The sequence below is a fragment of the Cydia splendana genome, chromosome 9 (assembly GCF_910591565.1).
Source record: "Cydia splendana chromosome 9, ilCydSple1.2, whole genome shotgun sequence".
NCBI lineage: Eukaryota > Metazoa > Arthropoda > Insecta > Lepidoptera > Tortricidae > Cydia > Cydia splendana.
The window spans coordinates 17,409,241-17,436,400 of NC_085968.1; the positions used below are offsets into that span (position 1 = coordinate 17,409,241).

A 27,160-nucleotide genomic window follows, 5' to 3' on the forward strand; every position below is an offset into this window, starting at 1 on the left:
GTGCACGCAAAAGGACGTCAAGTGGTGCCAACCCTAATAATTGCTCGGAGCAATGCTGAGCCGAACGGAGGCGAGTTTGCCCGAAGTCAGGAGTATCTCCCCATTGTCCCTACTTAATCTGTACTATCCATACTAATACATATTATAAATGCGAAAGTGTGTCTGTCTGTCTGTTACCTCTTCACGCATAAACCGCTAAACCAATTTAGAGGACTAGACTGAAATCAACGTAGCCAATCAAGCAGGCGGCGTTTCGCGGAAGTTTTTCCACAATTGATCACATTTAGACAATGAGTCAGATAGTGGAAAAGTTTACTGAATGTAATCAACCCTTAGGGCCACTTGTACCATTGACTAATCCGGGGTTAACCGGTTAAACCTGGAGTTACCATGGTTACCAGTACAATTTGACACTGGGTTAACGGTTTAACCGGTTAACCCCGGGTTAGTGAGATGGTTGGCGCTTAGTGGTAGCTTTTCATCAGTGGCACAGGAAGTTTACCTAAATTACTTAGTTTTATAGTCAAACAAGCGTATTTATATAAGTGTCTAGTAGTAGTAGATTTAAATTGTGCTCGCAATATCATACGTAGAATTAAAAAATCGGCCAAGTGCGAGTCGGACTCGCGCACGAAGGGTTCCGTACCATTACGCAAAAAAAATCACGTTTGTTCACATATTTAATTACACAAACGGGTCTACCGCGATATAATTTCATTATTTTTACCTTTAATTCCGACGTTTCAGCTGAGTTGCACCAGCTGTGGTCACAATAAACTTTAACGGGTAGCTGCAATTTCTTTGTCTACCCCGAACATTTTTATAAACTAATTTCGGGTAGTTTAGTGGTGTTTTATTAATATCTCCGTTGACATTTGTTGGGACGTCAGTCTTTCCGTGACCACAGCTGGTGCAACTCAGCTGAAACGTCGGAATTAACATTGATATAGAATAAGAACTGGATACCCAATCAGCCGCCAAAAATGGCCCCGCAAAAGTAACGTTAAAACAGATCACGCGTTACTTTTTCGTTTAGTCTTGTATGGACCGCTCAAATGTGAAGTTGTCAACAATGTCGTAAAATGGTCGTAAAAATATGCAAAAATAACAATGATAAAACAAGGAAAAAGCATGGAATGTCTTTCTTTCGGTTAGTTCTTTGGATAGCATTACATATTTTATGTAATCTGGTGGTAATTTCATGGTTTTGAATAAATTATTTTGTTAGTACCAAAGAAGGGACGTGAAGGAACAAAAATCTAATGAGTCGATGTGAGGTCAATACTTTTTTATTTTTATATGGAATTCGTAAGATAAATAAATAAAAATAAAACTAAAAATCATTTATTTCAGGTTCCAGGACCCATATTACATTTACAAAAAAATAAAATAATAATAATAATATAAGAATAAGATATAATATTATGTTTAAATTCGAGATTTCCAAGAAAACCTATGCGACGTGCAGAGGACTGCTATTATAGCAAGAGATAGGGGTGATGCAGTTTTAAACAAGGCAAAACGGCACTTGTGTGTTCGGCCCATTTCCCTGTTTCCGACATAGGGGCTATTCATAAATTACGTCATTTCAAAATTAGGGGGGGGGGGGCGGGGGTCTGCACATCGAATGATGCTAGCATGACGTAGGAGGAAACAGGGTCATTCGAAGCATGATTTTTGGATGATTTTAGGGCGGGGGGGGGGGTCAAAAATAGATGACGTAATTTATGAATAGCCCCATATACACGACCAATAAGGGCTTACATCGACTAACTGTAAATGCTAAAACTGTCTGAACACAGTGACAACCACAGGATTTTTTTGATAAAGACCATAACCAATCAGTACCAGTAGCGACCTAAATGTCCCCGTGCACTATATGCAAAGAACGAAAGTGCGAAGAGTATTATGTAGATCTAAAATATACAGTTATTTAATAAGTTGAATTTATTTCAAGGAAAATAGTATTTAAACACGTATACTACTTATTAAAAATAAATTTGTTTTATGATAACTTACACGGGTTGTTACAATGAATTAATTTTATTTGAACTTCCGATCAAATTAAATTTGTTTCATTTATTACTTTGGTTTTTCTGTACAGTAATACCTATTAAAATGAACCAAAGGGCCTCCATTCGTTCATTATTCTCGTTTGACGTAAATACAATGGTGACGTTACGTTTAGTGCCATCGGACTTAAAGTTTTAACAGTGTTGGTACTAATGTTTATAAATTTGACACTTAATGCTTACGACAGTAAGTTCTTTTCCGAACAAAACATTTATCTTGACTCAAAATTTACGTAAGCGTTTTTATCATCAATGCAAATTTGGCGCTTGTGTCATTCTGACCCACGTTTTGTTGACGTTTTTGTTCCGCTCTGTGTGTCTATTTCTAATATTAAGTCAGTGGGAATTAAAGGTAAAAATAATGAAATTATATCGCGGTAGACCCGTTTGTGTAATTAAATATGTGTACAAAACGCGAGAGTTTAAAGTGTTAAATCACGTTTGTTGTATGGGAGCCTCACTTAAATATTTATTTCATTTTGTTTCTAGTAGGTATTTGTTGTTATAACGGCAACAGAACTAAATCATCTGTGAAAATTTCAACTGTCTAGCTATCACGGTTCATGAGATACAACCTGGTGACAGACAGTCAGACGGACGGACAGATGGACAGCGGAGTCTTAGTAATACGGTCCCGTTTTTACCCTTTGGGTACGGAACCCTAAAAATGGCCCGCTTAATGCCACTTATATTTTCACTCGAATATAACAATGTATAAAATAATATTTGACGCAACATTTCTCATGGAAACCCGAATAAAATGAATATGAAATGAATACCTAATGCAAATCGAGTTAAATTAGTACAATAAATATAACATATCATTTATATCAATGTCATTTAGCAAATAGGTACCTTGAACTTGACGAGTTACTTCGTTCGGAAATTTCCAAAGAAAGCGACCCCTTATTATTGCTCTTTAGTTTAGTTACTCGTATGGTGCCGAGTTTACCATATAGCTGACCATTGCTGAAGTGAAAGAATTACGCAGCCCATCTGCAGCGCACACCACAAAAATTTAACTTTAATAGGTATTAGAAATACCTATTTACCTATTATAATCTGCAATTCACAACTGTAATAAAATTGATTCTTTATTGATAATCTCTTAACGACGTTTCTATTGCCTTTAAATGTAAACAGCGAATGAAATATTTAATCCCATAATTATGATTTGTTAACATATAGTCATTAGGTATATAATCTTATGCGGATTAATTGCAATGCAAAAAATACCGTCAAGTGTGCGTCGAACCAGAAATGATGTGTGATTTTGTACCTTATGCAATATGTACTATAATGTACGAGTATCTCTGTTTGGTCCTATGGTTGAACCTTGAAGTTCATTAGTTACCTTCCGAGTTAATAAAATTGGACATACAGCTTGTTTTTTATCTTGGCTTTGCCCTTCGAGGGTTTTAACCGGGGTTACCCCCCTCCCCTACCGGAGTCCTTTAGAACCAGGGCTTCGCTTCCTGTCCTTTCTATTCTGAGGCTAACCTGATTAAAATGTTATTAAAGTTTTTTAAAGATAAGCTCTAGCCGTTACAAATTAAGGCTAAGATGCTGAGAACACACAGGCTCATACATGATTGGCTTCAGCCTTATGATAATGTATCGCCGATTGAACTCCGGTGGTGCAATACCGCCTGCGGTGGAAGGCGCATCGCCCAGACCACTATATATACCGATGAAGTAGAGTTAGATCATCATTGTCTAGTGCCTTCACCCAGTCACCCACCCAACACAAACATGAAATCTATTGTAAGTGTCAGTGATTGTGCAAATATGCGAATCGATTTGAAATTCGCTTGGAAACGAGTTAAAATATTTTTAAAAACTTTCTAAAACATCTGTCAAGAGTCTAGTCCGTCTAATCTAACTTTGTACCGACTTGAATAGTTAGAATAAAGCGAAGTGGTGTCATCATTAACGTCATATTTTCATCGAAATTTGTCACACTTTTATATTGCAAATTCCATGCAGAGTTAGCATGGTCTGACTCTATCCTATTAATTTAGATTTTAGTAGCATATTCAATTATGTTCTAATCTATTATCTTCTCCATCGACAACAATTAATTGGAAACCTTTCTATATTCCAGGTTCTTTTCGCCCTTGTAGCGGTGGCCGTGGCAGCTCCTCAGGACCAAGCCGCTCAAATCCTTAAGCAGGACAGTCAGATCAACCCTGATGGTTCGTATCAGTGGGAATTCGAGACTTCCAACGGCATCGCGGCCAATGAACGCGGTGCTCTTAAGAACATTGGCGCCGAAGAGCCTGCTCTTGAAGTGCAGGGACAGTCCTCCTACACTAGCATCGATGGAGTCCCCGTGCAACTTTCGTACATCGCTAACGAGAATGGCTTCCAGCCCCAAGGCGCTCACCTGCCCACCCCGCCACCAGTCCCTGAGGCTATCCAACGCGCCCTAGCCTATCTCGCCACCGCTCCCCCTCAGCCTCAAAACTAATTGAGAACTGTGATTAGTTGTTACCAAAGCCCTTAAAAAGAACAATATTAAGGTATCTTATGACGAAGCCGTCAGGAATGAGGTGGATTGAGAAATTCAAGGTTTACCTGCTACAAAATGTGCTAGGCGACTGAAATCTAAACGGATGGTGAAGAGCTTAAAAATATCTGATACGTTAATGATCCTGTAAATAGAACTGTTTCAGATATGTTTAAGCGATTTGTCCTTTCAGATATACAGCCATATTCGAACAATGAGATACATCAAATACTAGATATTGAAACGATATGGATTGGATATGTCAGTGTCAAACAAGTGTCAAAAGTGACGTTTTTGTTTGAAGAAACGTCAATTTTGACACTTGTTTGTCACTGACATATCCGATCCATATCGTTTCAATATCTAGTATTTGACGTATCTCATTGTTCGAATACGGCTGATAGTTAAAGTTAGCGACATATAAAGTGAGTCGATCTTGTTCAAACTTGTTCGAGAGATCGTCTCACTTTATATTTCGTCAATCTTACAATGGACTTCCTGTAACATAGTTTCTTCAGATTGCCTGTTTCGTCATAAGGTATCTAAAGCCAACAGTGCTATATTCCATTGCCTAATGGATCTGATGTTGGTGTTTAGTTAGTAAAATTTAATTGTACAAAGATATTTTTATACTTTTAATACATACTTGAAAATGCAAGAAAATTTGGAAATGTTGTTTCTTTTATTTTCGTTTCAGATAACTAACATTCCACAAAGTCATAACTCCTTAAATTGTCTTTTCTAAAATATGTCTAGTACAAAGGTGGTTTAGAGTTAGACCAAAATATTTTGCGATTTTGATAGCAAACTTCTATGAAATTATGACGTATAAATAACACTTACACAGTCTGCGCTGTCAAAATCGTTGCAGAATAATCTTGGTCTAACTGTAGTTTATGATTTTTTTAAACTCTACGTTTCGAGTTTCCCAATACGTCCAACTAACACAAAAAGGTGATAGTTCACTTTTATCGATTTCTATATTTTCTTATTTATAAGCGACATCTATTAGTACTGCAGTGTTTTGCAACGCCGGTATCAATAGTGATTTAACTTGTATGTTGCGCGATGATCATAAACATTCGTGTTTACGTCGTCAGATGGCGCTTTAAGCGTTTCGTAATATTTAAAAGGGTTAGATAAAAATTTTATTACTTGATTTACTTTTCTTCATTTATATTTATTCATTTTCATCTGAATTAATTTGGTAACAATTTTGACCACTAGCATACATTGAATCAGGAGCACGACAAAAAACTGCATCAAAAGTGTTCCTTAAAAAAATCTCCTAATTAATAAGAATGTCTAAAAACTAAAGATAAAGTAAGCCAAACAAAAATAATAGCATATAAGTACTCAATTTAAGATAATATGGGACTTGTCCTGAAATAAATATTATTCATTAATTCAGTGTCATTTGCTTACTATGTATATCTTTCCAAAACACAAATTATTTAATTTATTCTTTCAAAAAGCCGTTAAAAAGGCAAGGCTGCTAATAACATAATTATCTAAAGAATGTAGGTTTGTGAGATTACGTGTTATTGTGACCACAGTGAACCGTCTGACCCCGCTGACCTGTCCGTGTAATAATAGCCGTTGACATTTACTTTGGAACTAGTTCCGTGGAGGTCGCGTCTCGGGAGCCTCTGCTATTTATTGATATTGCCACTAATAAGCTTGTTTTATAGAATGTTACGATAGCGATACCACAGAATAAGTAATAGTCCTACCGTACAGAAAGGGCACTTCCTACAAAACCGAAGTTTGACAGCAATTCAGGGTCGAACCATGATATCCCTTTCTAACTTATGGCACTATCCCTTTCGACTATTTAGGGTTGTCAAAATTCAAGAAATTATCTTATCTGTGGTCGTGCACGCAAAGGGACGTCAAGTTGTGTCAACCCTAATAATTGCTCGGAGCAATGCTGAGCCGAACGGAGCCGAGTTTGCCCGAAGTCAGGAGTGTTTCCCCACTGGCGATACATTCATGACGGACTAGGAGGTTGATTACAATTTTACAAATTGGTTATGGTTTTGAACTAGTTTTGATACGACCTTGACGATCGTCTTTGTGATTGTGAGCCTGAGCCATCTTCAATGTCATATCGAAATGAAATCAAAACCGTAACTAATTCTTAAATCAGAATCGGGCTTAGATCCTGTTTGTTCCACATAGATAATTTCGTTATAGTTTTTTGCAATTATGTAATAAAATAAATAAAATTTGGATAAACTGTTTAGACGACAACGGTTTCACTCTCCTGAATATTTTTAGTCGCTATTGGCGACATGTATTGTTTCAAGTTGTTGAATTCAAGTGAGTGAAACCGTGGTCGTCTAAACAGTTTAAAATATGTCTCACGAAAGTTCAATATCGAAGCCGACTTAATCATAAGATGTATGGCTTAGAAAATAAATAAGATAAAAAAAAAAGTTTAATATCGAAAATTTGGATAACTTAACGAGGAGCCTTGGAGCGAGGAGCTTATTATAGTCGTGATTATAGCGCATTACTACCTGTAAATAGTTTGTATAGGTACTGGGTGTCCAGTAATTAATGGATAACCTTCTAACCACCGACAGGGCACCTTAGGCTGGTCCCGTAAATGGACTTATAAATCTAGTCAAACTTTTATTGTTTTCGAGATATTCGAACTTTTCTTTCTTATTTAATACTAGCTATTACGACTAAATGAATAGTTTATTTAATACTGATTCTGAAATGGTATAACACATTTAAGTACTTACATTTATTGTCAGTGTGACTAGGTACGAATTGCCACAGAAATAATATTTTTGAACGTAAGTACACGGAAAAAGCATAGATATACAAAGATTCTGACGAATTAGGGAGCGGGCCGTGTAAGTAAGATAAAAGAAAACTTTTTCACCAAACCAGGCGGCCTAGCCAAGGTGACAATCGCTATCGCTACGACAACGAAACGCTTTGTGTCCCTCTATCACTCTTCCATATTCGTGCGACTATGGGCCCGATCTGATTTTGAAATAGACATCTATTAGATATCTTTTAGACATCACCAAGATACGATAACGATATGTTTAAGTTCTAACCTGTCAAATTTGACATTTGCGCGATTCTGGAGATACACTTGAACGATTTCCACAGGATATGACTTAGAGATCCAATTCACATCTAATAGATATCTTACTCTATCTAACGTAAAAGTGACATTGGTTGCCCGAATTGCGCTTCAAAAGAGAACTAGTTGATATCTAAACTATAACGTATCTAGAATGGATCTAGTACGTGTCGTCTCTTGTGAATATCTTGAAGTTCGAATACGGCAGTGTGACAGTTGCGTTTCGATCGCTACGAAACGTAAGTGATTGGCATGTTGGCTACGCGGCCAGTTCGTAAAGGATCTCGCCAAAAACTGATGAGAAAATTGTATACTTAGTTAATTAGTTGTGATGTATTTATCTACAAGAGAGGCAAAGTAATTTTAACAAATTTTGAGCTATTTTCTCGTGTTAATTTAAAGTCAATTTAAACAGCTATGTTTAAATTTACTTTCAAATGATGAATTTCAAAAATAAATATTTTATAGCGTTTATTTGTATTCGATTTTGGGTTTCATCCGATGACAAAGTTTGTTTAACTGGTGTGTTGTTTGGTAGTTATGTTGATCGAATTTAATTTAATTTTTGAAGTTTAATCAACGGCAAATCAGATAGGTACGAGTAGAATATCCAGCGTTAGCCCAGCCAGGCTAGCACCATACTGAACCGGGACCGTATCATCTACTAATTGTGTTGTGCTTTTTCTACTTTTTACCTATTTTTCATTTACTTTTTGCATGTACCATGTTTGCCACGAATAAATGGTTGCTATTTCTATCTAAAAGGTCATCTCAGCTCAACAGGTTATATGCATTTAAATCTCACATATGCAGCCGTTTTTTATGCCTTTTGTCTAATATATAAGGCCATCATTCTGATGGTCCTTTACCTGTTTATTTGGATATCTATTCAAAAGCAGATCTCAGCAACATGAAAGTTTTAGTGAGTATAATATTATCTAATGATCTTTTGCCTTGAATACAGTTATTACCATACCCCACGGCCCCAGGGTTTCGACCCCAAACGCCTCAAAAATATAACTACTGCCAAGGGTGGCATATTTACGGCATTTGAGGTCTTCTGGCATGGACGCGGCATGACCAGCATCTCTGCTGGTGCCCGGAAGGTGGGACGGCGCAAGGGTGTCAACGCATTGTGGACTCCCAGACTAGAGGCCGTCCCATCTTCCAAGGCACCAACGTCATACCAGACCGACGGGCTCGAGTATGGCCGGAACTTTGACGCTGACAAAGGCCCTTCGGATGACATCGTTGATGCTAGCGTCTCTTGGTATGCGTCCGGCGCTTTTGCCGTAGGAAAGCCCATGATGTACCTGTCTGTCCACCATGGCACCACAATGGCAGTGATGGGGGACGTTTGTTACTTCTTTTGCCTTGCTAGATTTTTTGTCACAGAAAATTAAAAAAATAAATAAACTGATGTTTATTTTTGTTATAAGGAATGTAGGAACTGAACATCATCGCCCATACAAAATTGTTTAAACGTTAGATTACTTGATATTTACACGCATCAATGTTGAGGGTTTATTGTTAACTCGTAACCTGTAGATTCATAAAATGGGGTCCTGACCAGTTAGCATGACTTGCGTTGTCGCGCGACTCTATAATGTCAAGCGCGACTTCAAGTATGAAGACGACAACGCAAATTATCTATGCTAAGCAATCTGGACTGGAGTAGATATTCCCAATAACCGGTAGTAGTTTGTGACATTCGCAAGTGCATTGTAACATGCCTATATTGAATAATAATGACTTTCACTTTCAATAACGATTAATTTCAGGTACTTGCCGTGTGCATTGGGATGCTGGGACTGATAGGAGCTGTGTCCCCAAAATTCCGGCGTACAAGCCGCGCCGTCGGCGTTGCTGCCAACGACCAATCTGCCACCGTGCTGCGCTCACAATCAGAAATCAAACTTGACGGTTTCCAATATTTGTAAGTAGACCTGGAAAATTAATAGAAAAAAGCACAGTTCTATTTTTTTAAATAGCCTGTTATAGTGTCTCACTGCTGGGCAAAGCTTTTTCGGCCTTTTATTAATGAAGGTGTCTAAGTCGTACCGACATCTCCGTCTGGGCCTGCCACTTCCGCGCTTATTTTGCGGCATCCACTTGGAGGCTATACTAGCCCACCTATCCGGATGCATGCGGCAGTTCTATTAATTAAGTCAAAATCAATGACCTTTTATTTATGTAGACGTGTGACGTTCATAGTTGACAAAACTAAAATTTGATCCAACGATTTTGACAACTTGACAGGTTGGCGGCACCCATACGACTAACTAAATATAGGTTCCGGAACCTATATTTGATGGCTCACGATCGTGCGCCTGGTACCATATCTACCTCTTTTTACTTACATCCATGGTCAAAATATATAAGTTTCAATATTACTGGATTATAATAACTGACTGACAATAAAATATCAACAGATACGAGACCGACAATGGAATTTCCGCGCAAGCTACTGGATCCCTGAAGAAAGGACCTGAAGGCGAATCTTTGGTAAGTAAACTACTGCTATTTTAACTGTCAAGCACTGCCTCAATTAGCTATTAATCTTTTGTTTTCTGTCATTTTGACTTATGTATTTAAAAGAAAAATTTGTCAAACATCAATTAAACTAATGAAGGCTTGTAAAGTTTTATGAATGACGGTTAGGCTATGTACCGGTCAGGAATAATTTAGGTAATTTTTGTTTGATAATAATTATGATACATTATTATTTAACTTTAACTTTGTTTATAAATACTAACAGAAAATAATAACAACAGGATTCTTATATCAAAAATACTTAAAGGGTAGACGGAAAGAACATGTCACTTTTTTCGGAAAATGTGATTGTCATCTCAAAATGTAGAGCATTTAGTGAACTATTACTTAAATGTTTTGTTACCACCGTATAATATATTTAACACAACTTTTTTTTATTATTTAAAATGCCTAGTCACGGAATTAACACATTCGCTGCGTTACGGGAAGCATTTGGCCGTATTTGACTTTCCGCCGGTGCGGCAGCTATCTGCGCTTGTCTTACCCCCGGTGCGGCGGTGGTTTTTCTATGTTCTCGTGTGAGTAAGAAAAAGATGACTATACTCCCGATATTCTTACTTCAAGTATATTCTATTTCAAAAGAAAAAATGTACGGGAAGTATTTTTGCGTAACGCACTGAAAGGTATTTTTTTTCTTTAGCGCGGCACGGGTACTATTTGTCCGTACTCCATCACCCCGTACCGCACCGAAAGGCGGGTACGCAGCGCTCAGATTGGTCATAGTGCTGCACGTTGTTCACGTTTCCGCGTCGATACGACATTTCATTAATGCGAGAATTCAAGACTATGACATCTATATCAAAAGTTACCTACTCTAAACACAGTAATTTACTCTAAAGACAGTAATTTTTTCACTTTTAAATTTATTCTAAGCTTAATAGCATCGTTCGCAGACGTTTCTGCTTGTTAAAAATTAAAATTACCTACTCTACAAGTCCGATCCTTTTTTATAATTATATGAGGATGAATAATATTTGTTTTGAACACGTACAGACACGATCACGATAATAAATATTTTGTCGATTTAAAAGTCGTTATCGATTCTTTAGTATCCCATCACTAGTGTTATATACGGCCTGTGCGGCAAGGGAAGTATATTCCCGTAAAATTAAGGGTCTTGAAAAATGCCTATATCTTTCGTAATTTTATACAGATCCGCGGGCGACGGCAGCTGTATATACACAAGGATATAGTCTATTGATTAGAATGACTTTTAGTTCAAATCGATAACATTCCAGGTCTGTAGGGACCTTTAAAGTGGTAAGGTAGTACATGGTACGGGAAAATGTAGGTCGTGCCGCAAATTTGGCTTTCTCAATACGGGAAGTATATGACTCGTATAGCACTGGCAGTAAGTTTGGGTTTTGCGCTGCCGCACCGCATGTGTTAACATACATTTTGACATTGTTCCAAACTAAAAACGTGATTACTCAAAATGTTACTATAGTGACTGAACATGTTCTTTCCGTGTACCCTTCACTTAAACTTAAACCTAACTAAGAATGGGCCGCCATGCTAAATACTTTTATATTTTAAAAAACATTTTATGTCTGCTGCAGGTCATCCAAGGACAGTACCAGTACACGGCGCCTGACGGAACCCCCATCCAAGTAAACTACGAGTCCGATGAATCCGGATTCCATCCTACTGTGAGCCTTTGAATCATTTTTACTAGAAAATGCTCCCGGGACCATGGGGCTGAATTTGTACGGCGATAACCGGGATTTCCCGGTTCCCGGACTGATTTTGTATATTAAGTCCTGCGGCTTTGGCCGCGTTGAAGTCTTAACCTCCTAAGTCCCTGCGTACAATTTTTTGTACATATTCCAAAATCTATTTTGAACTTTTATTGTGTAACTAAAAGGGTTCGAATTTCAAAAACAAAACAATTGCTTCTGGGTCTCAGGAGGTTAAAAACCTTTCAACTCCATTTCCAAGCCCATATGTTAGCAGTGTCACAGTGACATATTCGCTAAAGTCTGCGTAACTTATTTTTATACATCTCGTTCGCACTAATATGCGAGTAAGTTACGCACACGCTAGCGAATATATCAATGTCAGTGTCAAACTAGTGGTACCCGTTTACTGTTCCCGAAAATGGGCGTGTTTTCTATAACGTTTAACAATATAACGTTTTGGGGTACATTATCTTCTAGCGTCCCATGATCCTAATAAGAGTAAAAATTATTTCCAATGAAAACGGTTGCCCGCTAGAGGTTTACCTACTATACTACGGTATTCATCATACAGATTTTCATAATTAATAGACTTGAATATGCCCGTAAGAGTCCAACAAGAACGTTAGTTTTAAAAAACATTTGTTTATAAAGTCACCAAAGGCGCATAAAGCTAACTCACGCTTTAAAATTTTTGACCCATTAAATTCCAAATTAGAATAAAAAAAGCCTGTTAAAATTTTAAAGATAACCTTCACTCACCGAGTAGTAAAATTAAAATAAAATAGGCCTCCATGATCCTTCACTTCGATACTCTCAAAAATAAGGGATAATGGGTTATCTACCGAACTTTTCAGTTTAATTGTCATCGTGTTGTCATCAGTTCCATTTTTAATTAACATGACTTGTATAAAATACCTGTTTTATTTTCAGGGTGCTCATATCCCCACACCACCGCCGGTTCCGGAGGCCATCGCTCGCGCCATTGCGTACATCGCGGCCCACCCTCCCCCTGTTGAGAAGAGGCTTTAAGAACACGACGTACTTAAGTCTGACGACCGTAAGGGCCACCCCGCACTAGCGTCTTTTGAGCGTCGGCGTCTAGTCAGCGCTATGGAAAATGGCGTCGCTGAGCAGTTGCGCCAACGTTGCGCCGAGCAGCAGCCATAGAGTTGACTAGACGCCGATGCTCGGGAGACGCTAGAGTGTCGGGTGTCCCTAAATACAACGAACCGTGCTACGGAACAATGAGTACAAATATAAATTAGAGAGTAACACAATGTTATGGAAATAAGAGCAAATGTACAATGTAAATAAAATCACAGTGCCATATGTATTGTATTTTTTATCCTGCTTTACTTAAACCAGATACAAGAAAATATAGATAGAATTTTCTCCTTCACGTAGGTCACTCGATAAGTTTTGAGATGCTTGAAAATTAAAAATTAACCGCACCTGTACTCTAAGTCTATAAAAAGCAAATTTAATCAAAAATAGAACACAAGTGGCAATATAGCTAAATTAAAAAAATAATCGTGTTGCAGTCATTTTACTTTGATAATTCCCGCGGTTTTTCTTTGAAACGATGGAACTGAACCGGGAACATTTGCGTGCATATTTTTTTGTTTTTAAATTTGGTTTAACTGAACAACTAAGTTTACAACGATTACAATCAGCATTAGGGGACTCTGTTCCATCCCGAGCAACAGTTTTTAGATGGTTTAGTGAATTTAAAGGGGGTAAAACTAACCTCGAAGATGACCAAAGGAGCGGTCGCCCGCAAACACCAGTAACTGCAGAAAACGTGTCTACTATTGAAATGTTGGTCCGGGAAGACCCACGAGGGCATTTCTCAGGAGGGCCATTTTTACGTGTCCGGGGCAATAAATGATTGAATTTACTGTTCAATAAATCTGAATTAATTTAGGCATGATCTTCAGCCTATGTTCCGTCTGGGACACTATCAAATTATTTATTTATTATTTATATAATACAAGAAAAAAAATTCAAATGCCAAAAATGATGTTCGGTGGGAGTGTCCCGCACCCAGATTTTATGAAACAAAAAATTATTACTCAAGATGGGGCATTAGATCGCAGTTATTATGGGTATTCACGCATAAGGTATTAGTTAACTTATCATATTCTTTATATCACAATAATGTGTTTGCTCAACTCATTGAATAAAACCAAATTTACGATGTGTCCCGGGCTAGTGCCTGATTTCGGTGTAATTTGCAAAACATGTCGGTACTCCTTCAAAGTTGTAAACCAGGAACTCAGTGTCTCAAACATAGTATGCTTTAGTTGTGCCTTAACCGTTGAATAGAGTAGAGGTACAGTCACAGTATATTAAAGTGATTTTTTTAAGGTTTCACCGTCCTTCGGTGGGTTTGGTTCTATGTTTTTTTGAGATCGGTGGTGCAATTTACTCCGAAAGTTTCAGTGCATTTATCGTTATGCCAGTGCTTAAGAAATCCTTGAAAGTACGTAAATCCATCATTATTACATCTCCTCTGTATCACTCATGCTATTTCTGCAATTGCTAAAAAGCGATTAATTTTGACATCACTGGTGTTGATTTCCTTGGATTCGGTGGATTTTTTGACCACCGATATCAAAAAAGTGATCACTGAATTCAAATCCTGCTTTGTAAACTAGCTTGTTGTACTAATTTATCACACCTTAAAAGTGCAAGATACGTTGTATAAACGTAAAATTATGTTTGTAAGTAAATTAAGTCATAATAGGTATAAAAAATCACTAGTTTACTATGAGTAGTTTTTTTAAACCAGACGTGTGTTGAAACTTGTAGACCCAATGTTTCTTTCTCTGTCTTGATGTTCTCTTCAAACCAATGAAGTAAATTATGTTAATTGTCCTCTGTATCACCTGAGGCCCTACACCTCGATAACTTTAAACGTGTCAGACATGTTAAATGAATGCAGATCCCACTTCGTTTACAATAACTTGTGTATGTAAGTATTATGCAAGGTGCACCCAAGGGACGGGATGTTCAGAACAAGGGATTAAAAATAAAGTGGCCTTCTAATGTCGAGATCGCTTCAAAGGCACTGAGCGTACCTTACTGATCGATATTTCTAAAGGATAGCCATAGACACAAATTGAACATAGCAAATGTTTTAACAATCCTCAATGTCTTACGTCTTTATGTCTAAATATAGGAGTTACAAATTAGCTCAAGTGTTTCAGAATGCTGGAGATCTCCAGCACCCTCAAATAATTAACAGGTTATTAGATCTTCAAGCATTAGTCGACCACTTCAAATAGTTTTAAATTGATGGAGTTCACGCTTTAAAACTCTGTTATTCAAAAATACTTGTTTTCCGTATTGCATCACATTGCTTTATAAGTGCATTAAATATTTTTTTAGCATTGAACACCACTCAAAAGTTTCTTGTTTATCGAGTGTAGGTAACATAAGTTTCTTTTTGATGCGTGTGCGGTCGGATTGTGTGAAACAAACATCTTCTCCTTTATGGCACTAATGTGCGAATTTGTGGTCGACATGTCTGAAACTCGTTCCAGGACCATACATCGCCCACCACCCTATTATATGAGAGGACAGTCAAATAGTGTGGGATATCTTCTAGAGATGTTGTTTTACAAGCCGTAATTAGGTTATTTTAAAATCTTGGGTCTATATCTATTAAATTTATGTAAGCTTTCGAGATCATTAGCCTTATTACATCGCTTATAATCAAATAAGAATAAAAATATGATTAAAATGTAATATGATTGAGATATAAAATTGAAATGTGATTTTTGTGTATGCATTATTGAATTCGGTGACGCCAATTGATTTCAGTGCCTGCACATGATTTCGGTGTTTTTTCAATCTCAAATATCTTAAAAACTATAAGGTTCTAATGGAGGCCTCCACTACCAATATTTTTTATTCTAAGGCTAGATTTTAGGAAACAAAGTCGCATATCAAATAAGTTAAAAAAAAAATTTGGCACCGAAGTCAGGCACCGAAGGTCATCTCTGAGAAACGCCCACGAATTACATATACGGACATGGAAAAGATCCTAGGGGTTAGTTCGGGGAGCGTTAATATCATCCTACATCAACATATTGGAGTGAGGAAGCTCTGTTGTCTGTTGTCTCTTTGCTCTATCATACTGATGAAGTTGCGATTTCTGCCCTATCGGATCAAGACTGGCAAAAATGTTTTCAAAGTTGGTTTAGACGAATGGAATAGAGAATGATAGAGAGTATTTTTTGAAAAAATGAAAAATATATAGTGCTAATATCTTGAATAGTTTTTCTGTATCTCAAAACTTATCAAGTGACCTACATAGCACCAAAAGTACACTCCCGGCCAAAAGTATACAAAAGTAAACAAGCTGTACTCTAATGGTTTGACGCTCTACTGCGAGCATATTATTTATACGGGTCCTCACCATTGAAGCCTTACCTAATTTTATTCGTATTATTAGCATTATTGGTGCGAGTGTGTTTTTATTCGCTACACCGGCTACGCGGCCCAGCCATATAGGTGTTCGAGAAATCGGGGAACTTACATAAAAAACAAACATTTTAAGTGACCGAAATAAAACCTCCTTATAATATTTAAAAAAATTCGCGTTTGGAAACACATATTAACTCACATTTGTAGACGGGTCTACCACGAATTTATTTTATTACCCTTATTTACCGACGTTTCGACACAGCAGGTTTCACTGGTCGTTGTTGCAGCTAACCTGATCTCCCAGCAAAATGTCAAAACAGAGATTTGTGCAACTACCAGAGGAAAAGTGTATTAAAAAGTTTGGGGTAGACATCACATTTTCAAACCACCCACTTAATCTTAATTATTGTCAATAGTCCGACACGCAACACTCACAATATCCACGCACACATCCGAAGATAGATCCCTTGGCTTTAACTTCTGTATCACTGGTTCCCAAAGTTGACAATAAAACCTCCTTGTTTTGAACGGTAATTTCTATTTTGCAGCATGTTTTTTCCTTGATGGAAATATTCCATTAAATCTACGGAAAGCGAGGGTGTAGGTACCCAATTAGCACCTTAGAGGTCTAAAAGGTCAGCTGAGCTAAACAGTAAACAGGTTAGATTATTTTTTACCTTTTTTCTAGGTAATATAAAAGGCCAAGATTCGGATGATCCTGTACCTATTGATTTGGATATCTATTCAAAGGCAGATATCTCAGCAATATGAAAGTTTATGTAAGTAAATAATTAAAACATTTATTTACAGTAAGTAAATTAATTTATTTGTCGGGGTTATTCGCGGATGGTCTATAACGCAAAATGACTAGTGTAATATTTTGCCTATATTACTTTTACTCTACATCGCGAACGGTCCAGAACGCAAAATGCCTACTCGTTTTATCTTTACGTTAGCGATGTCGACGGAGCCCCGCTGTCGCGGGGCTCCTATTCTGTGCTGTTTGGCCTTCGGCCATTTGAAGATAACTAACGAACCTAACCTACCCTAGTGATATAAAAAAGTGGTCATTTTGCGTTCTAGCCGTTCGCGATGTACACTAAAAGGGATACAGGCAAAATATTACACTAGTCATTTTACGTTCAAGACCGTCCGCGACGATACCATTTGTAGCATTTTTAAAACATTCAAGTAATGCATGTCATCACACACCGACCGCGTGTATCGTCATCATCATTATAGCCTGTATAATAGTTTATACTGTATACATCACGCGGCTGGGTACATGCCTCTCCCCCTATGGTATAATAATATACTCCGCCTGGTACTCCATTCCCGTCTTTTCTAGGTCACCTAACTGACACGGGCCTACGTCATCATGCGACAGCGCTATATGATAATATGCGATAGCGCTATATATAGCGGCCATGTTGTTGTGACGTAGGCTCGTGTCACTCTGGGAATGGAAGACCATGTTTTATTAGACTATGTCTCCCCCAAAGTTTTCATTATACAAAAAAATAGGTCTATTATAGGTTCCACTTAGGGCTTGCAAATATTCGAAACTTCCAGGTATTCGAATATTCGACTTTTACTGACGAGATATTCGAATATTCGAATAATTATTCGAATATTTAAAAAAAATAAGAAAAGGAACGAAAAATCGGTTTATTATCGTTTTATTCAAAAGCTTTTTTCACATATTGCTAAAATTAATGATATTTTGCAGAAATCCACTTATTGACTAGATTTTATCATCCTACTCTGAAATACCCACGTTTATAAAAGCAAGTAAGTACCTAAAACGCAAAAATTAGACATTTTCAATATTTCTTGATAAAACTTTTTATTATAAATGCGTCGTTGCGTGAATTAATATAACTTTAACCATCCAAACACGTATGTAAGAGAGAAAACATTTTAGTACGTAATCACTAATCATTTTCTTATTTAAATTAACTTCTTGTCGTTAAGAAGCCTGTAAAATGGCCTTTAATTCCATTGTATTTTGAATCTTTATTGACTTTATTAGTCTTGGCAAGTTTAGTTTTGATTCCTAATGGTCGGCTGTTATATAATAAGTTATATAATTGGTATTGGAATATTTAAGGGAAAAAGTTGGCTGACTACGGGGTGGATTATTCGTTAGCTAAAGGTGCATGGTTAGATTACCTAGTTCAGTAGGTTTGGTATGATCAAATTTGTGAATTGCGATAAAGGGTATAAGGTTTAGACTTCGAATATTCGCTTAAGGTTCGCTTTTACTCAATAAACAAAATGATCCTTTATCTTAAAACTTACGTAAAGTTACTTGTACCTAGAAAAAGCATTAGCCGCACCGTAATAAAACATACTTTTTGATTTCGTTTCCTTTTGAAATTGAGTTAAGTTCTTAGGTTTAACTGTATTCACGAAGCCTATTGAGAGCAATACAGTAAAAACATTATTTCCTTCGCATTTGGGTACCTACGGTTCCTCATTCACTGTAACTATAACGGATGAAAATAGATTTTACCTAGTAATAAAAAATATTCGAATATTCGAAACCTGAGCGGCCGAATATTCGAATATCAAAACAGGTCGAATATTCGACATATTCGAATATTCGAATATTCGAATTGCAAGCCCTAGTTCCACTCCTCCCGTTTGGGCCCATTATACTATATACCTACAGTCGGAGAGTTTATTTATAACTCTCGAGAACCTGTTTCTCGCAAATTTTAACATTTTTGGATTCCTCCCACTCAGAATCACTAGCATTTTTTTAAACTTTCCAAACCTTGAAGACTACCTGGTGTTTCCTATTTCAAGGTCTAGCTCAGTTTCAATCAGGATTATTTTGTTCCTGTTTCTCAACCATTAAGAGGCATAAAATTGTTTAGGTGTGGAAATTGTGTACTTACATACGTACGGTAATACGATTTCATACCATACGATAATTAATGTTATATTAAAGTTAGTATGTTACACACTGAAGGCATATTACCTTCGAGCAACGCCAGCTTCCGACACGTCGGAAGGGAGGAGCCCAAGTTATATCTTACTTACCGTAAAAATTGTTCTGCCATTTTTTGCGGGGGGTAACGTGCACACAGTCACACTTCTCACATTTTCGGGTAGTTATAACATTTATTGATTAACCAACCAAATACAAAACCACCTGGATCTGTCACTGAACGACCTGACTTTAACCTACACTATTTGATCATGTAATGTTTTCATCTACCCTCAACTGGCTCAACAAGCCATTTGAGGGTAGATTTTGTTTACTTTTATTTAAATACCTAAAGATACAGACTATAGTTGTGTGCATGCATAGTTGATCTTGTACCTCGGCAGAGGGGAAATAGTGCGAATCCCGACTCCCTTCCGTGTTGCTCGAAGCGTATTACAGTTGAGCGGTATCAAATAATGCATTGAATCATTTCATTTTCTTATACCAATACCATCCTGTGCACGTTGGCCGACCGGTGGGACTCACCATGGTTAAAGCACTGGGTGCAGCTACCAGTGGCGGCGCGGCGCGTCCATAAAAGCCGATTCCCACCGGCTTGCCTGTTTTTGAACGTTTGAGCAGAGTTGTAAAGGAAATATGTAAGTCAAATTATCCCGGCTTGCCTATGGATATGCTTGACCCGCCGCCACTGGGCCAGCTACATGCCCCATTATGTAAAAATCTGTTTTAATGTTATGTTTGTATACTAACCCTAGTTTTAAGTATTCGTATGTTACTAACACAAATGGACTTTTGTTCAAAATAAATGATTATTGATAGATTGATTCTTATATGCGCTGCTAATCTGTGCTAATCTAGTGCTATTCATTTAAGGTAATCGCCGCGTTCATTGGTCTGGTAGGACTGATAGAAGCTTTACCGGGTAATGTACCCAGTACCATCGGCAAACACCGTGCTCTCCGGGGATTACCAGTAATTAGTTACAATTATTATTTTGAAGCTTTTGAGTCTTTCGACAAAATAATTACTTCTAGACTTAGCCCAGGAGTGCCGCGAAATAGACTACCCATCCTTCTTTAATTAATACACTTAGAAAAAGATGGGTAAGCTCTCGCGGGTGGGTTACTGTCGCGGCGCTCCTGTGCTAAGCTTACTATTACACTTCGCATAGATGCGTATTTTAAAAGAACACATAGTGGCAGTTAAGTTATTGTATGTTTGTCATTACTTACTTATTCGTTGTATTATTGTTTATGTAGTACTCGTAGTTCAAATAGTGGATGTTTCTGTTTCTGTTCTGTAGGTCTAAAATGGTCGGCTCTTTATCTTTTGTCACCATGCCTGTCACGTTCTAACAAATATGTAAGTGCGAAAGTGACGCATGGCATGACAGGTGATGTAAATGCGACCATGATACCGCTTCTGGGGGCCTAGCGAAAATGTCAATCGTTAAGAGGTAATGCCAGTTAAAACTTAAATAATAAATAGAAATAGTCATTTGACTTTTCGTAGTATCTGTCATCCCGAGTATCCCGACCTTAGAGCATTTAGTAACTGGAGACGTCATGGCTGTCATTTTCTGTACAAAACAGTCTGCCGATTTTTGCGGGGGAGTACGTCAAATGTATTGCTATTTCTACATGATTTCTACGTAACGTACAAATAGATATATTAGTCCATACAAAAGTTTGCACAATTGTGCAAACTTTTGAGGTGACTCCAGTTATTAAATGCTCTAAGATCCCGAAACATTTTTCTATTCGTTTGGCGTTTTTCGATGTACGGTTGTCATGTTGGCTATGCCACCTGATTCCTGTAAATGTTGAACACACAGGGCATAATATATGAACATTTTTATGTATTTAATATTACATACATATAAACTTAATTAAAATATAATTATCTGCTACAGGCCGTCCAAGGACAGCACTCGTACTTGTCGCCGGACGGAACCCCCATCAAAGTACAACACGTCGGTGACGAATCCGGATACCCTACAGTGAGCCTTACTTAGTTACTATGTACCCACTACTTACTTCACTGGCTCAGCTCAGTAGGCTAATCAAATTAGATAAAAAAAAAGCGTTTTGAGGAATGAATTCCCAGCAAGCTCAAAATCATTTTGATACCTTCATTAGGTCCTCCTCCTCCTTGTGTCGTATTCCTCATTGCTGAGGGTCGTGGCCTCCACGAATTATTTTGTGGACTAACTCCTTCCACTTGTTGCGATCTTCAGCAGTGTGCAGTGCATCGTGGATTTTAGATTTAGTGCCTTCGCGGATCTGATCTGTCCATCGCATTGGGCTTCTTCCACGTGGTCGCCTTCCTTGGACTTTCCCAGTTACCAAAAGCATTTCCAGGTTGTCATTTTTCTTTCTGGCTATGTGTCCAAAGAATTCAAAAATTCTACGAAGACAGATGGTTGACAGCCTGACAGTAACTCCCTTCTTCCCAGTGACTTTTTGTAGGATGGACACATTTGTGCGGTGGGCTGTCCATGGCACTCGAAGCATTCGCCTCCAGCACCACATCTCAAATGCATCAATGCGAGCTCTGTCGGCCTTTTTCCAAGTTTCCGCGCCGTAAGTGAAGATCGAGAACACCAAAGTCTTCACCAGTCCAATCTTGGTTTTTTTTGGAGATTGATCGGTCTAACCAAATCCTGTTTAGTCGAGTCATTGCGATTTTTGCCATACCAATCCGTTTTCGTACACCCGCTTCGCAGCACGACCCATCATTACATACTCGTACGGTAGAGCCCAGGTATGCAAAGCTGTCAACTGTATTGAACTGTACTGTATTGAAGATCGAGTGTCCCACTGTGCTCTAGCTGCTTTGTTCTGTCTATTACCATGACTTTGGTTTTTGACTTGTTGATCGATAGGCCAAGTTCTCCGCTCACGCGCTCCAAACGTTCCAGCAGTGCCTTCATCTCAGTTTCATCAGTTGCTACAATTGTGGTGTCATCAGCGTAGCGCAAATTGGTGATTTTGATTCCACCGATAGAGACATCGCCCTCCCAGCCTTCAAGGGTACGCCGCATGATATATTCCCCGTAAGCGTTGAAGAGAATGGGAGACAAAATACCTCCTAAAAGTCAGTGTATGTATGTAACATAATAAATATGTGTTTACATACAAACACCATACAAACACCTCCTCCTTCATATATTTCCTCTGCGTAGTGACTTTATATTTAGGTCACACTGAACAACTTATCGCGTGAAAAATTTCAGCTGTCCCATAGAAATCATGTATGAAACACAGCTCGATTCGGAAAATGAATTAGATTTCTACTAGACTTCAACAAGTTACGATACGGATAATTTAAAGATATTTGTAAGATAGATATGTCAAATTTGACATTTCCGCGATTCTGGAGGTCCTCTTGAACGATTTCGACAAGTTATGACTTAGATATCCAAGTCACATCTAGTCGATATCTAATGTAGATCTAGTTGATCTCTAAATCGTTTCAAGATCTTGTGATTATCTCGAAATCCGAATAGGCCTGACAGCCAAATTTATTTTCGCTATATGGGCATTGGTCTCATAATAAAAGTTGTTCAGTATGACGTAAAACCAGTATGGTTAAAATTTCACCTTTATACATATAATTGTCTTACTTTCAGGATCCCCCTCCCACGCACCAATATATTGCCCCGCAAGATCCTAATAAAGTGACTGCTGTTCTGGCTCACCCTCCGCCTGGCTCACCCTACACGATGTAACGGACTCAAGACCCCTTTCAGACACGGCAGAATCCGCACGGACGCAAAACGGTCGGTTACCGCGCGGAGTTATTAAAGTGCAACATGAAATAGTAGAAATTAAATAAAAACGAACTAAAAAAAAACATACTAACTTGTTGCCATGTTTAAGCATTTTACGTCAAAAATGTGATAGTTACGTAGGAAGTGGCGCCCTCAATAATTTTCTACAATTTCTTGTCGTACTATACCGGGTGTGGCCTGTAACATGAGCAAAAAATTAAACTGTAGGCTGTACTCCTCATACTGACCAACATTTGTTCAGCAACTTTTAAAAATAACTTGTGGTTTGATTTTTAATACACTTAAAAGTTTATTCTAAGACGCAATGTATTGCGAATTTTGTTATGTTTAAGGCGTGACAAGCAACGTCAATCACAATGATATGGCTTGGCGATGGCGTCCATTGAAGATAATATTTATTTTGTATGAAAAATAGGGAGTCTAAATACTTCATAATTTTTAAAAGTTGTTGAACAAAAGTGTCACCGTTTGAAGAGTACAATCTATGTTTTAATTCTTTGCTCGTGTTACAGGCCACACCCGGTGTAATGGTATCGTACATCAGTCAGCATCAGACGTATCGTATCGGTATATGTGTCATAAATATCTATTCCCTGATAGCTTAACAAAAAGAGATACTGTGTTTAATTATATAGAACAATAAAATTAAACTGTTGCAGATACCTTTGGATGCGTACCTACTCTCCAGAATATCTCTATTTGGAAAAGTCATCGAGGGTGGAAGATATTTTTGGCGCATGGTTTCTAACGCTACTATTGATGCTAACTGTACTAGAATGCTTTAAAAAAAAAAAAATGTGTTAATCAGTGGACCCCTTTACTCTCTAATTATAATTTGTATTCGTGGTTCCGTAGCAAGGTCCGTTGTATTTAGGGCTGTGTCAGACAAGATGAAATCCGCGCGGATGGATCAACCGCAGACTCTGTGTGATAGGTATAGTACCTAAACATATTATACGATGTTATGGAAATAAGCGCAAATGTACTATGTAAATAAAATCACAGTGCCATATTTATTTGTTTTTATTAATGTTCTTTAAACCTTGTTTTTCATTAGTTACAAGGTAAAGGTAAGTACCTATATTTCCTTTTTTCATCAAGCAACCTTTGATACAGTATTCATGTGTCAGCATGTCTCATGTGTCAAAGGTTCCTTCAACTATAAGAGAGATGATATATCGCTTAGTCCATGTATACAGTAGCGGCAAAAAATCGATCATATCGCTATTTTATTAATTTTTTATTTGTGAGTTAGTGAATAATACTTACTACTTACAAATACTAAAAAGTACGGAACCCTCGGCGCGCCGCGCTTCACTTGGAGCAACATTTCTCTAAAACTGTACCTATTAGGGCATGTGATATACCATTTTCGGATAAATTAAGGATGAGGAATCTAGTTTTGGAACAAAAACAATGCACTTTCTAACAAAAAAAAGCATAAACTAAAAAAGACTAAAAAACCTATTTTTGATTTTTTCATAATTACCAATTTTTTTTAAGTGTAGCAGGAATCTGAAAACAAAAAATACAGTCGTAAAGCTACACTTATTACGTTTAAGAAAATATATAGTTTAATATACAAAACTGTTGATAAATGGGAGATAAAAAATAATATTAAGCGTGGGTCAGAGTGATCTCAATACAAAATATTATGAATGTGGGAAAGTTACTTATAATTTGTTCTACAATCGTTTATTTTTCTTGTTTTTCGTAAATAACTCGTAAACGGTAGCCCACAGCAAAAAATTATCTGTTACGTAAATAATCTGTTTCAGATTTCTTATAAAATAAGTACTACTGTTTTTCGCTACCATCAATATTGAAAAAAATATTGAAGGGAGAAAATAAATACTTAGGTCCCCTTTTTTAATCATTCGTAAATAACTCGTAAATGATGGCCAATAGCAAAAAATTTTTTAGTACATGAATAATTTACATAAAATTTCCTACAAAAAAGGTCATTCAAACTTTTTCGCTAGGATCAATATTAAAAACGATATTAAAGAGAGAAAATAAATTCTAAGGTCCCCTATTTAAATATTACGTAAAAGATATTTTTTTGCTGTGGGCTACCGTTTACGAGTTATTTACGAAAAACTAAAAAAATAAACGATTGTAGAACAAATTATAAGTAACTTTCCCACATTAATAATATTTTGTATTGAGATCACTCTGGCCCACGCTTAATATTATTTTTTATCTCCCATGTAACAACAGTTTTGTATAAGAAACTATATATTTTCTTAAACGTAATAAGTGTAGCTTTACAACTATATTTTTTGTTTTCAGATTCCTACTACACTTAAAAAAAAATTGGTAATTATGAAAAAATCCAAGATACGTTTTTTTGTCGTTTCTACTTTATGTTTTTTTTTGTTAGAAAGTGCATTGTTTTGGTTCCAAAAAAAAATTCCTCATCCTTAATTTATCCGAAAATGATATATCACATGCCCTAATAGGTACAGTTTTAGAGAAATGTTGCTCCAAGTGAAGCGCGGCGGCGTCGAACTTCCCCCCTCCCCCCCACTAAATGAGACGTGGCTCTCGAGGTCTCCCGGTCTGTATCTGCTCATGACCAGCTAAGAATCAACTGTGCCAAGTTTCAGCGCATAGTCACAAAGTGCAAGGTGTCGCGCACTAACAAACTAGCTAAAGTGCGACAGAGAGGCAACACGTCAAACGTGGTTCACGGTAGGCACTCTGTTCCCAAAAACGGGTGTCTTTCCTGCGGACAATATAACGTTTTGGGGTACATTATCTTCTAGCGACCCACGGTCCGAATACTGCTTAGTAAAAAATATTTCCAATGAAAATGGTTGCCCGCTCGAGGTTATACCTACTATACTAAGGAATTCATCATACAGATTTTCATAATTAATAGACTTGAATATACCTGTAAGAGTCCAACAAGAACGTTAGTTTTAAAATGCATTTTTTTATAATGTCACCAAAGGCGCATAAAGCTAACTCACGCTTTAAAGTTTTTGACCCATTAAAATCCAAATAGGTATAAAAAAGCCTGTTAAAATTTTTATGATAACCTTCACTCACGGAGTAATAAAATTAAAATAAAATAGGCCTCCATGATCCTCTACTTCGATAGTCTTAAAAATATGGGATAATGGGTTAGCTACCGAACTTTTCAGTTTAATTGTCATCGTGTTGTCATCAGTTCCAATTTTAATTAACATTACCTTGTATAATATACATGTTTTATTTTCAGGGTGCTCATATCCCCACACCCCCGCCGGTTCCGGAAGCCATCGCTCGCGCCCTTGCGTACATCGCGGCCCACCCTCCCCCTGTTGAGAAGAGGCTTTAAGAACACGACGTACTTAAGTCTGACGACCGTAAGGGCCACCCCGCACTAGCGTCTTTTGAGCGTCGGCGTCTAGTCAGCGCTATGGAAGATTGCGTCGCTGAGCAGTTGCGCCGACGTTGCGCCAACGTTGCGCCAACCAGGAGCAGCCATAGAGTTGACTAGACGCCGATGCTCGGGAGACGCTTGACGCTTGAGTGTCGGGTGTCCCTAAATACAACCAACCTTGCTACGGAACAATGAGTACAAAAATAAAAGAGAGAGTAACACGATGTTATGGAAATAAGAGCAAATGTACAATGTAAATAAAATCACAGTGCCATAGTATTGTATTTTTTATCCTGCTTTACTTAAACCAGATACAGGAAAATATAGATATAATTTTCTCCTTTACGTAGGTCACTCGATATGTTTTGAGATGCTCACAAATTAAAAATGGACTGCACCTGTATTGTATGTCTATAAAAAGCAAATTTTATCGAAAATAGAACACAAGTGGCCAATTAGCTAAATTAAAAAAAAAAATCGTGTTGCAGTAATTTTACTATGACCTTGACCATTCCCGCGGTTTTTCTTTGAAACGATGGAACTGAACCGGGAACATTTGCGTGCTATTATAATTTTAGATTTTAAATTTGGTTTAACCGAACAACTAAGTTTACAACGACTACACTCAGCATTAGGGGACTCTGTTCCATCCCGAGCAACAGTTTTTAGTTGGTTTAGTAAATTCAAAAGG

General features: G+C 37.5%; 2 protein-coding genes across 3 annotated transcripts; both read left to right on the forward strand.

Annotated features, from left to right (window-relative positions):
* Positions 1 to 3,811: 3,811 nt before the first annotated feature.
* Positions 3,812 to 4,618, forward strand: LOC134793730 (larval cuticle protein LCP-17-like). The gene is made up of 2 exons (XM_063765384.1): positions 3,812 to 3,836; positions 4,177 to 4,618. The coding sequence occupies exons 1-2, from the start codon at positions 3,825 to 3,827 to the stop codon at positions 4,540 to 4,542; spliced, it is 378 nt and encodes a 125-aa protein (XP_063621454.1). The 5' UTR covers positions 3,812 to 3,824; the 3' UTR covers positions 4,543 to 4,618.
* A 3,890-nt stretch (positions 4,619 to 8,508) lies between these two features.
* On the forward strand, positions 8,509 to 26,425 carry LOC134793728 (endocuticle structural glycoprotein ABD-4-like). Of its 2 annotated transcripts, none has more exons than XM_063765383.1 (5): positions 8,509 to 8,609; positions 9,469 to 9,623; positions 10,120 to 10,192; positions 11,800 to 11,889; positions 26,326 to 26,425. In XM_063765383.1, exons 1-5 carry the CDS (start codon positions 8,598 to 8,600, stop codon positions 26,422 to 26,424), a joined length of 429 nt encoding a protein of 142 aa, XP_063621453.1. In that variant the 5' UTR covers positions 8,509 to 8,597; the 3' UTR covers position 26,425. The 2 variants fall into 2 exon arrangements, with proteins under 2 accessions (XP_063621453.1, XP_063621452.1); XM_063765382.1 differs by lacking the exon at positions 26,326 to 26,425 and adding an exon at positions 12,850 to 12,955.
* Positions 26,426 to 27,160: the final 735 nt, after the last annotated feature.

Excerpts from the sequence above, each read along its gene's own strand:
- LOC134793728 (XM_063765383.1), top strand. Across the intron at positions 9,624-10,119 it reads CTTGACGGTTTCCAATATTT|ATACGAGACCGACAATGGAA; the intron begins GTAAGTAGACCT and ends AAATATCAACAG. Across the intron at positions 10,193-11,799 it reads GACCTGAAGGCGAATCTTTG|GTCATCCAAGGACAGTACCA; the intron begins GTAAGTAAACTA and ends TGTCTGCTGCAG.